Consider the following 12956-nt stretch of genomic DNA (forward strand, 5'->3'; position numbering starts at 1 on the left):
TGTTAGAATGAATCCATGGGTATATATGTGTGTGAGTCGAGCACTACAGATGCCAAAGCAGCCCTTTCCTCAGACCTCTAGCTCCCCTTCTGTTGAGAATAGAAACACAGCTGCCCTTTGTTTAGTGCCCAGGTCATCAATCTAGACTTGTTTGTTTGGGTGGAGCTAAAGGCTTTCGCAGTTTCAACAGCCTTTCCCTTCATTCTGACCTTATTTTTTAGGATATGGGGGAACAAAATAAAATATTATCCCGTCCCATTTTCCGCCGAGATGTGACCTGGGATCCTTTCCCAAACTGGACGCAGCCGAGTCGAATATTTACGCAGGACATGGGCCTCCCTCCTTTCCTGGACCCTACAGATCTGGACTGGATAGACTGGTCCAAGAAGAGACTGGCTACTTTCTCCTGGCCCGGGTACGCACAAACTCCCCTTCTGCCTCCATTCAGTGGTCAGCACCCTGCGGCGTCGAACCAAAAGGGTCCAAGACAACTAGCAAGTGGAGTGACAGAGATCCAAACAGGGCAGGACAGCTGGAAGATCAACCTGGACGTCAATCACTTCTCGCCTGAGGAAATTACAATCACGACCAAGGAGGGCTATTTGCAAATATCAGGTACACTGCACATGATTCTCTGTTTTTGAGATGTGACAGTAAAGAATACCGTGCCTGATCTTTCACATTCTTATCTTGAAGGAACTCATGAGGAAAGGCAGGATGAGCATGGATCTGTTTTAAGGTGCTTCACCCGGAAATACAAGTAAGTTGTCTCTGAGTATTTAGAAAAATGACCTTCCTGTGGTTCAATATGATAACTGTGTATTGCAACATATTTATGAGGCAAGAGTTGAGCATAAACATTCTCCTCTTCTCTTCAAGGCTGCCAAAGGGGGTGGACTTGCAACACATCAGCTCTTCGCTGTCCGGTGAGGGACTTCTGTCCGTAGTGGCCCCCGCTCCAGGGACATCCACCAGCAACCCACCCAATGAGGTTGTGATACCAGTTCAGATCAAACAGACGCAGGACGGTGAAAAGTGAAACCAGTAAGCAAGAATTTGAAACTAAAATCAGATTCGGCCCAAGCTGTGTGTAACAACGTTTGTAGCACCGGCATGAAACAGTTTGTTGTAGTGTTTTCCTGCTATAAAATACTGATATTGTAATGTTAACAGAACAATATCGTGTCACAATTACATTTGGTTTCACAATCAAATGCACACTCATCAAAATAATACAGAATCAACTCCGAAAATAAGGAATTATTTTTGCTTGTCATCGCTTATAAATGGATTAGCATGACTGTGTATTCCTAACAAGATACCATCATGTTTTCATGCTCTTCTAATATCTGAATTATATGAAAAAAAATACAAGCTAGCAGCTGTAGTTGTGACCTTACATGACCTAAGGGACTGTGGAGAGGATGGCTGACAATACTGGCCAAGAATGGACAGTGGACATGGACTATTTATATCCAGAAAGCTTATTTACTTTATAACAAAAAGGTATGTACGTCAGGTTGTGCTTCTGTGTAACATGGCAAAAATAATTCATCATCAATTTGTTTTGATTTGATTTTGCTTGTGAAGAAGAGAAACACTGTAAAAGCTGGAGTGTAGATGAATTGTGTGTGTCTGTCCTGAAAATTGTACATTGATGTATTGACTAACCAGCCTAAGAAAGCTGGCCGTATATATCTGCCACAAATGTATGAAACAGCTTCTGCCATATAAATAAAAAAATGTAATTTAATCCTTTAGTGTCCTTTATTAGTGATGCATTTGTTAGTAGATTATAGTATTTAAAAACCAGTTTAACATGTATTGATTATTCATCCATTGCTCTATTTCTCATGGTTTTCCATAAAATGATTATCAGATTGTCCACAAGAGGGCGCTGGAGTCCAATTTAGTGTAATTTTTTGATACTGTCTAGTTTTCTCTTTGAGAGATTGTTTTAGACCTTCATCAAGTCGCTCCCAAAGACTATCTAGATCCTCCAAATTAGCTATTTAAAATTTATTCCACCAAATTAATTAATTTTATATTTTACTGGAGTCAATTGTGGTCTTCTACAAGCCATGTGATGCCAAACTTCAAAGACAAATGTACAGCAGCCTAAAGCTGATGAAATGTAGGTGTTTGATTACTGGAAAAATACACATTATTGTAACAGCCGCTTTACTTCTGCATTAAAGGCTAAAACGTTCAAGAGTAGAAGTCAGGGGCTGACCTGATGAAGGCCAGTCAAAAGTAAACAGCAACATCTACTGCTGGAACTAGGTATTACATGTGAACATTTTAGGAGTTACTGTATTTGTGCTATCAAACTGTACTTTACTGTGCATCAAAACATGGATTATTGAGGAGAAGAGTGGCAGTCCACTCACTTTTTTGTGTATTTAGAAAAATAAAACAATATGAGTGGTTAGACGTTAATCTGTCAGTATAGCGGGGAGAACATTTGTCTTTCATATTTAATATGACCAAAGATAAATGCATCTTCAAACTGATGCTGTATAGAGAAAATGTACATATTATTTAAGTGATGTTACGAAATAACATTTCAGTTTTGAGGTCTACTGTGTTAAGTTTCCTTTTACATCTGAATTTATCCTTTTGAGGAATTCAAGCATGCAGTGGTTAAATGTCCCTGCTTTTGCTTTGATTTTTTTCTTGATCAAGATTAAAGCCAGCAGGGTGGGAAAAAAATCACTGAAGATTGATTTGGGATTAAAGTTTTTTGCAAATCAAAAGTTATTTTTCCTTCTTTCATTCCTGGCCTGTACCCACATTGATAGTGTGTCAGGTTAGATAAAGAGGAGCTTAACATATCTCAAAACTGTCCCAGACAATTAGGTTAGTTTTGGCCAACAGACTATAAAACATGTATTTACACATCCAGCAGAGTGCAACCCATCGAGTCACCCTCTGCTGCATCCCCATCACCGATGCTAATATATAGAACCTTTATATAGTCTGTCATCCTTCATCCATCCATCATCAACCTCACAGTTATTAACAGGGAACAGAAAGCATGCACGCACCACAGGACCACCACTGGACCTGCAGGCTCTGAGCCAAAACAAAGTGTAATGTTTTGTTTGTTTAAACGTGAATACAGTCTGTTTTAATGAGTGCATAGCCTACATCCTTTGGTCTTTGATAAGATTCATGCAAAGGTTAAATGTAGAGGCCAGCTTTGGATATTGTGTTAACAAGCAATAAGTGGAAAGTCCTGCATACTATGCCTTTAAGTGTAAGTGTTAAACTAATAGTTAGACCCACAGCAGTACGAACTAGCAGGCAAATATTTCTGAAAAAAATTGCAAGAATATAATGAGGTCTTACTAGACTTTAGATGTTACTGGATCTATTCGCTGTGTTTGGATAAGTTGCTCCAATATACCCGAACCCTAACCCTGTCACTAGCTGGTTGTTAAAGGGCTGCTAAGGTGTTCCAGGTGGTTTCTAGGAGGTTGGCAGATGAGATGGTTTCCATTGTAATTCCTGGTGTAACAGAGAGTTTTGCATGTTTGCTGCGGTGTACTTTGTGTTTGCAGTCGTAGAGGAAGCCTTGCGGCAGCAGTGATGGCGACACTTGTGACATATCGAGGTATATTCAGCACCACTGAGAGAGACACGTCCTCTAAATGTTTGGCTCTGTCGCCCTCCAGCGGCCACACGGAGTAACAACAGGAAGAATACGAGTGTCAAGTATACACATATTTGTCTCTTTGCTTCATTAGTTCACCAAAAATGCAAGTAATGTTTACAATACATAAATGAAAATATGGGTTTTACTGATGAAAAGAAGATGAGCGTTAAAAAAAAAAAATGTTTTCCTCAACAACAAAAAAGTATTATAAAGGAGGCTAGCATTTTGTATTTTTTGTGAGAATCTTCCACCCATGCAATAAGCCCTTCACAGGATGGTATCATATCGTCATATTATATCACAAAATCTGTGAAAATGTACAATAATAATAGCACAATTATGCAATAAAAAAACAAATACTAAATGAAATTTAAGCTATCTATATAAGTGAACATGTGTCTTATCATATTGGTTTGTATTTAAGAATTAATCTTGTGATAGAGCCTGCTGTGAAAGAACTTTAGGCTTGTTGGCTGTAGTATTGCGGTGTCTCTTTAAAGGAAGGGGGAGTGTAGAACAGGGACAGAGGAAAGAGATGAATAGAAGGCACCAGAACCACCTACCATGACCAAGTGCGCTGTAAATGTAGGACAGAAATTCGAGTGGAATACAAACGGATCATCAAGCGACATATTCGAGGGAAAACCATGTTTGGATGTGCCTTATCTGATTCAAATCTTTTTAAATATGGCACCACATGCGATCACTGGAACACAGGAAAAGTATTTTTCCTCCCAAACATTTCTTGCATTTTGAAACGGAAAAGAAGAGTGGCAGTAAAATACATCCCTGTGCTATCTTTCTCCGAGTATCAATGGTAGGCATTGCATAATTCAACCTTATCCACCGGAGCCATTTGGTTCCTCCTCTTTGAGGAGAGAGGGACGCCAGAAAAAAAACGACTACATCCAGTAGCTGCCTTCTCGGTGGTGCCTGCAATTGTTTAGCAATGCCCTTTTCTCTCGTAGGAAGAACTTGCAGACAGTAGCGGGGGAACAAGCAGGGGAAGGATGCATTTAAAGCTGGATGTGTGCTGCATTCAGGGAGATTCGGCAATAATAGCAGCTCTAGCAGAAACAGCGAGTGCGGAGGGCCTGGGAAGCACCCAGCCCCACTATCTCCTCCTTTTCCTCCCCCCCTGCAGGACCATGCTTGCGTGAGGGATGAGGCTGTGCACAGGGACACCAGGCCAGAGCTGCGGCCTACTTCTCACAAGAGCCGGTCTCTCGACTGCAAGATCTGTGAACACATTGCCACCATCAAATCAGCATCTTTGGTACGCAGCTCTCTCTCTCTCTCTCTCTCTCTCTCTCTCTCTCTCTCTCTCTCTCTCTCTCTCTCTCTCTCTCTCTCTCTCTCTCTCTCCCCTCTCCTCCGTTTGCATGAGAGAAAAAAAAAACCCGCTGGTGCTTGCGCGTGTGTGTTTGTGTGTGTGTGCGTGTATGCGTGCAGGCGGCGGGAGGTGAGGAGGGGAGGGAGGGGTGTCTGTGTTCTCAGCTGTACATCTGTAGTCATGGCAACCAGATCCTGTTAATGGATGTCATTTTTTTCCTCCATCCTCAGCTTCCCTCTCTGCCTCTGCTTTTATGTGTGTGCATTGCATTTATATGTATTCCATATACATCTCTGCCCTAATGCCTATGACCAGTGGGATTTAGTTTTGGTCAGATTGGTGCATTTCCACATCTTCTCTCATGCCTGTCTTAAAAAGTCATTTTACAGAATGGTCTTGAGCATAACAGTGGTATTATATATTATACATGTCACATTTGGAGCTTTGATGATTGATGGATTCATTCAGGTTGCTTTCTTGTATTAAGAGTTGACTCTAATCAAAAGTATGAATGGGATTAAACAGCAGAGCCTCTTTGATGAACTTCACCTATTTTGTTCGACACTGATGCTGAAAGACATTGATACTGTCAACCCTAAAGGATTGTCAGATGTCTGTATCAACCCTCGTTAACTTCTTGGGTTATTGTGGATGTGTAGCAGTCTGCAAACTGTTTACTTTCCAGTTTGCAGACTTGTTGTTTGCACTATACTGTGTGTGGTCTGTTTGCAGGCCATAGCCTCTGACACACCAGCTGTCTTGTCTTCCTTTATCCCTCCTGATTTCTCCACGGCAGTTGCTTCTCTCTATCTGCTCCGTTTCGTTTACTTCCTGCTTCCTGTGTTCCTCGTAGGTCATCAGGTAGATCCAGGAGCATGAGCAGGACTTTGAGCTGCGGGAGCAGATGTCTGGGTATAAGCGCATGCGGCGGCAGCACCAGAAGCAGCTGATCGCCCTGGAGAACAGGCTAAAGGCCGAGATGGATGAGCATAGGCTCCGGTTGCAGAAAGAATTAGAGACACATGCGAACAACACTTACATTGAGCTGGAAAGACTGGCCAAACGCCACTCTGCTCAAACAGACAAAGAGGTAAAGCCTTAACAGTAATGAATGATGAGCAAACATGCGTCTGTACGGGCATTTCTGAGAGTTAAGAGATCATTCAAGGGTGTTATTTTAAACATCTGAATGTCTGTTCACAGATGAAGTCAGTTGCAGCTGAAGAGAGGAGGATCCAGCAACAGATTGTTGCTCAGCAAAAAAGAGAGCTGACTACTTTCTTAGAGAATCAGAAAAAGGAGTACAGGCTTTGCAAAGACAAGATCAAAGAAGTAAATATCACAAACAAATACAATGCAAAGTTTATTCAGCCCATACGCTATATCTTCTCAACAGGAAACACACTTTCTTGTGTCTGTGTTACAGGAGATGAGCGAAGAACCTGAAACACCTAAGGAGGAGAAGCAGGAGCGTCTGTCCAGGCACAAAGAAACAATACAGCGCTCCCAGGCGGAGGAGGAGGCTCATCTGTTGGCCCAGCAGAGGCTGGTCTACGACCGGAGCTGCAGGGCCCTCAAACGCCGGAGTCTGGTCAGGAAGCAGGAGTTTGAACAGGAGCAACTGAGAGAGGTAATGTGATTTACTCACATCACATGGCAGAAGGTGTAATCCCACTGTGCAGACTATCTCAAAATGAATATGACTATTGGTGTTTGGAATAGTTTGCGAAATAATCGCTGTCGGTGATGAATAAATCAATACCAGATTCCGCAGAAAAAATAGTTTATTTATGGGTGAGGTTTCATTGATTAAAATGCACGGGATAAGGCTACAGCTAATTATTTTTCATTAATAATGAATTGTGCAATTACTTATGCACCCTAAAGTACTTTGACCAACTTTCCAAAAAGCTAATGGTATTCAATGAAGATTTTTATGACGGATAATGCTCATATTGGGAACCTGATACTTTAAAAGTACATTTCCACAGTGGGAAAGGGTGTTAACAAGGCGGTGAACATTGGCCTTCAGAGCAACCCACATAATGCAGAACAAAATGGCTCGTTCCCATCCTACGTCCTCCGTTTTTACTTTATAAATGATATTTTCTAACGCTTCAAACTGTCCACCGACAACAAGAGTGTAGAATTCTGCATTTGAACTCTGTGTTTTACAGCAAAAGTGGGAAACCATCATGAAAAAATTAATACACTTTTATGAAATACAACATTAACCTAAAGGTAAATAGAGCACAGCCACCAAATTACATGCACAAATTATAGCGTGACTATTGTTAACACCATCATTTCCTAATTGAACTCATCAAAAGACGAGTTTCAGTCTGGGTGACTACTACCGCGGATAAACAATTTATTTGGGAAACCTTGTAATTGTCACTTATTTTAAGTTGTATCAAAGAAGACATTACTTCTATGAAAAGAAATATCAGCAGAAAGACGCAAAAAAGATCAGGACCTAAGCTGAATGTTGCTCATGGGCAGTGCGGTCGTCCTGCGACCGCGAGGTTCACGGTACGATCCCTGGCCTCCCCATAGTTTGCGTGCCAATGTATCCTTGAGCAAGACACTGAACCCCTAGTTCACAGCTTCACAGCAGCCCACTGCTACTAAATTGCTACGGATGGTTTTAATGCAGAGACCAAATTGCATTTATGTATGTAAAATATGTAATATGACGAACGTAATAAAGTTTAAGGATTAAAAACGACATTACATCCAACTTGTTGTCCCAGGAGCTGAACAAGAAGAGGACCCAGAAGGAGATGGAACATGCCTTGATGATCCGGCAGGACGAGTCCACCCAGGACATGGAGCGCAGGCAGCTGCAGATGCTGCAGAAGCTGCGCATTGAGCTCATGCGGCTGCAGCACCAGACAGAGCTGGAGAACCAGGAGGAGTACAACGGCCGGCGGCAGAGAGAACTACACAGGAAACACACTCTGGAGCAGCGGCAGCAGCCTAGAAACCTCAAGGTGCCTGAGACTTTCTCTTTCCAACTGTGAGGTCATATAGAGAGTTGAAAACTTCAGGAGGCTTTAAAAGTTAGTTTATAAAAGGGACGAGACAGGAAGATTGCATCACAGGTTTGATACGAAAGCTCTGCAGGTACTGTACATTTGTCCCCTCGAATATTCTGCATGTCTGACTTTCGATTTGGCGAAAATGTACCAATTATTCTTATTCTAAGTTGCCTATCAGAAATATGTCGGAAAAACTGCCATGAAAAAAGCTTTTTCCAAAACCATTTTTGATATCTTTCACACACTTTAATCTTTTCTCTTACCATAGTCTATCAACACTATTTTATTTTTTTTTTAGCTACAGATTTGAGAAGTGAAAGCTCACTTTCTTCATGTAAACTGAAATATTCAATGTCATTGCCAGAAATAAATAAAACACTTATTTAATTTTTTCCACTTAATCCATTAACATTTTATTAACATGACATCGGTAGGTAGGTGAAATGAAATGCATGCAAGTTGTTTGGTTGTCTGTCAAATTAGGAGCGATATTGCAAGAGAGTCATTTAGCCAACTGCTAACTGTTTAAATGTTTTTATTGTCAAGTAGAATTATTTTGCATCAACAATGACCTCTTTCTCTTTCAACCCTCTGCAGATGCTGGAGATGCAGATCAAGAAACAGTTCCAGGATACGTGCAAGGTGCAGAACAAGCAGTACAAAGCTCTTAGGAACCATCAGCTGGAGGTGTCTCCCAAAGGCGACCACAAGATCATCCTGAAGAGCCTAAAGGAGGAGCAGACACGCAAGCTGGCCATACTGGCTGAGCAGTACGAGCAGAGCATCAACGAGATGATGGCTTCACAAGCGGTACGAGGATCCTGAAGCATCTTGTCATGAATAGCAGAAGTGGGCCTCGTTCATCATTTGTATGTTGTATATTTATCTGTACAAGACATTTGCTCTTCACGTCAGACTAATGGTAACGGTCACAACTATGTGCATCGACTATTTACAACCTCATCCCACACATTTGAATTTTTAGAGCCCTGACATTGTTGGCCTGCGGTTTGATAAACACGGACCGACCTATGCTTGTCGTTAATGCGTTCGTAACTACCTCTGTCTCGCTGGGTCTCTAGATGCGATTAGACGCAGAGCAGGAAACAGAGTGCCAGGCCCTGAAGCAGCAGCTGAAGCAGGAGATGGAGCTCCTGGACGCCTACCAGAGAAAAACCCAGTCACAGATGGAGGCCCAACACGAGCGAGAGCAGCAGAAACTTGAGCAGAAGGTCTCCATCCGTAGAGCGCACCTTGAACAGAAGGTAGGTTTCAGATTGAAGCCGTTCTAAAATACTTTGAATGAATGCAGCGTGACACCATTCTGTGTGAAGCAATGACCCCCCATATCGATAAATATCCAGAGAGACACCTGTTGAGCGCAGCAGCTTTGTTGGATTTACTTCTACAAATCATTGCACTGATAGTGACCACAAACACACATGGGTCCAGGGGAAGACGTCGGGTTCAGTTACCTGGATATGCTGGTTTTCAGTTGGAAAGGAAGTGGGGGGTTCCTCGAACTCCTTGTGGTTGGTTGCACAGTTGGTGGTGATGTGTCACTTTGTCCTACTGGTGGGTGGAGCTCATCGCTGGCAGGTGACTCGAGAGCTCTGCAGCTTTCCTCAGGTCAACAGTGGAGTCAGTGAAAAGGGCTGCAATGCAGCAGAAAACTGGGGCGAAAAGTACGTTGTTTGTTGTAAAAACGTTGCACATGGGGTGGTTGAGGAAAAGCCATGGACTCATTTTAAATGTTGCAGGCCTTTATTTTTAAATCTTTTGTCATTTGTTTAATTTACATTGGCTTTATTTCATCATTGTTATGGGATCCCACAGACCCCATCGCTGCTGTAAGATAGTAAAATCAAGTTTTTCATATGGACCTTGGGCACTTATATACTATTGCAGGGGTGGCCAACCAGTCAGAGACTAAGAGCCACATTTTTTACTGTGTTACTGCAAAGAGCCACATCATACCCCCCGCCCCCCGTGAGCCAAAAATTAAAATGTCTCTGTTACTACGACATAAATCCATTTAATTTAGGGTTAAGAAACCAACATTACTCTATCAAAGATCAAACTTAAAACAGATGAAAATAACAAAGACAAAGATTAAACACACGTTATTATATTAACTTTGTTCAAAGCTTTTTTTGTCACAGTTGAGAAGGACATAACTCTAAGAACATGCATGTGGTCTGGGGCGGTGGTTTAACTGATCTGGCTGCAGGACCCACCATCACCCTGAATGACAAGCCGCGACCAAATCGAGGAACATTTTCAACTTCTCAATTTGATTTAATGAAAATATGGCACCTAGGTTTGAACCTGAGATAGTATCACAGTATGCCAAACAGAAATATTCCCTTTCACACTCAATTAAAAACCCAAAAGTGCTTCTTAAGGATACAAGGTAATACAACACACATAATAATGTTTTAACTTCAGCCTTTTTGAACATAACAAAAAAAAGGTTGGGAATGAAGCAAACAAATAGTCTGATGTGTAAACTCACGCAAGTAAAGTGTGTTGTGAACGCAGCATTGAGGAATGTGTGAATATTCAATTCAATTCAGTTTATTTTATACAGCCCAAAATCACAAATTAAAATGTGCAATCTGTACAAATAACATCCTGTCCCGGGACCTCACATCAGATCAGGAAAATCTCCCCAAATAAAGATAGTAAAAACCATTTCACAGGGAAAACAGGAAGAACCCTTCAGGAGAGCAACAGAGGAGGATCCCTCTGCCCGGATGGACAGAAGCAATAGATGTCATGTGACCAGAATGAATAACGTAACAGAGTTACAACATATGACATCAATATGACTGAAATTGAATAAATTGCACTCTGCCGCATTAAAAAATCCCTTCAAAATAAAAGCACAGGATTTTTTATTTTTTTTTGCCCATGTAAAATGACCGTCCTGACGGACTGAAAACGGGTCCGCGAATGACTGAAAACGGGTCGGAATGACTGAAAACGGGTCTCAAATGACTGAAAACGGGTCCGCGATTTCATGGCTTTCAAGCCGTCGCGCCTTGAGTTCGACACCAGTGGTCTAAAGTATTTGCAAAATCAATAAAAAGATAAAAAAACAAAAAACAAACACAAACTTCGATATGAACGCAAGAGCCGCATGAAACCAGGCAAAGAGCCGCATGCGGCTCGGGAGCCGCGGGTTGGCCAGGCCTCTACTATTGCTTGGATTGTCATGAAATTCGGTGCACATTATATACATGTCCCTCTCAGGATAAGGGGGTCAACATCAGGTGAAAAATCTAACTTCTCCAACTGTAACTTAACTTTAACTTGTGCCTCAACTGTGCATTTTGTTTAGGGCTAAAGTTAGCGTGTTCAGATACATTAAGAAGTTGAACAAAGTCATCATTAAACTTGCTTAGCATCAGCACGTTTACAGTGACACTCACAGAAAGTGAAAATACATTTGGTCTAAGAGTGATCATAGAGGAAAGTTTGTAGAAAAAGGTCCACTAGGGAGCATTAGCCGGTATACTGTACTGTACAGTATTCAGTCTGGCTGGATGCTAATTAGATTTTTCCAAGTGGAAATTGTATTTTGATGGGACTGCAACTGTTGATTCAATTTATTATCAATTAGTGCAACCCTCATTCTCCTGATTAATTGTTTAGACTATAAAATGTCTGGAAAATTGTAAAGAAACATTTACAAATTGCTTGTTTTATTCAACGAATGGTCCCAAAAGCCTCTCCCCTCCCCGCAAATTATTTTACGTTCATGATCACTTACTGTGGGGACAAAAAAATTCATCACATTTACGGAGGAATATTATGACATTCTATCTCTGATGGCAATAAAACTTAAATGCTCTTGTTTTACATGCAGAAACCTAAAATACTGAATTTGTTTGACCAGAGTGTGTTCTGAAGTTGAATGGCTCCTCCTGATTTTTCAGCTTCTTACAATTACACAAACTTTCTGAAATTTTATAGAAAAGTTTCTCATATGCAGTAAGGCCTTTTGTCTGGTCACATACTGTATATTAATGAAGCCTTGCAGACACGTTTAAGTTGATGATCACTTACTGTGGGACAAAGAAATTTATCACATTTAAGAGGCTGGACAAGGGAATGTCTGGAAAATGTGTTCTCAAAAAAACCTTAATGATCGCTAATAATAAATGCAGATTAATGTAATGCTGATGAAGGTGGCCCTTAAGTAAATTATTTAAGAAACATCAATATCTCTACTAAATTTCCTGTCAATCTGGCTAATAACTGTGACATCTTAACGTGAACGTGTTGGAGTTCCTGACGACGAAGCTGCATCTCTAGCAAAACATGACCTTAAAGTCAGAGTCCATATAATGAAATAACCAACCTTGTGTTTTTCGATTACAGATTGAAGAGGAGCTGGCTGCACTTCAGAAGGAACGCACTGAAAGGATCAAGCACTTGTTGGAGCGTCAGGACAGAGAAATTAACACTTTTGGCACAGAAAGTAGAAGCCTCGGCTTTGGAAGCCTGGAATCTCTGGACTTCCCCAAAGAAGACAACAGATGAAAGTGGATTTATCTTTAGAGGACAACATATCCGTGCCCTTTTTTGCGTCCACTTGACGGTTTGTCACGTCCACGGTGACAAAGCTGGATAACTTTTCTCTATTGCTTTTCTTCTCTCTTAGATATTGCATCTTTGAATTGAGGTGTTACGTGCAATGAGAACTTCTTTTGTGAAAGGGGGGAAAGTAAAACAAAAGAATCTACAACATGTCAATAAAAATCAAACCTAGTCAGTGTAACTCAAAACTTGTGTGTTAAAAATAACAGATACTTTCCTCCATGCCATTTCCTCCTTTTGGTATGAATTGAATAAATCAGGAAATTTTAGTAAAATTGGCACTTTGATATGTTCAAGTAGAAGCCCATCATGTTCGTAT

General features: G+C 41.1%; 2 protein-coding genes across 2 annotated transcripts; both read left to right on the top strand.

Moving 5' to 3' along the window:
* The first annotated feature begins 76 nt into the window (after positions 1-76).
* On the top strand, positions 77-1747 carry LOC306751851 (heat shock protein beta-1-like). The gene is made up of 3 exons (XM_079235501.1): positions 77-615; positions 697-760; positions 880-1747. The coding sequence occupies exons 1-3, from the start codon at positions 225-227 to the stop codon at positions 1037-1039; spliced, it is 615 nt and encodes a 204-aa protein (XP_079091627.1). The 5' UTR covers positions 77-224; the 3' UTR covers positions 1040-1747.
* A 4148-nt stretch (positions 1748-5895) lies between these two features.
* taok3b (TAO kinase 3b) lies at positions 5896-12580 on the top strand (the record flags this gene model as incomplete). Its single annotated transcript, XM_079235080.1, has 7 exons — positions 5896-6081; positions 6195-6323; positions 6418-6621; positions 7745-7984; positions 8630-8842; positions 9115-9297; positions 12419-12580. The coding sequence occupies 7 exons, from the start codon at positions 5896-5898 to the stop codon at positions 12578-12580; spliced, it is 1317 nt and encodes a 438-aa protein (XP_079091206.1).
* Positions 12581-12956: the final 376 nt, after the last annotated feature.

Source organism: Taurulus bubalis (assembly GCF_910589615.1).
Source record: "Taurulus bubalis genome assembly, chromosome: 19".
Lineage (NCBI taxonomy): Eukaryota > Metazoa > Chordata > Actinopteri > Perciformes > Cottidae > Taurulus > Taurulus bubalis.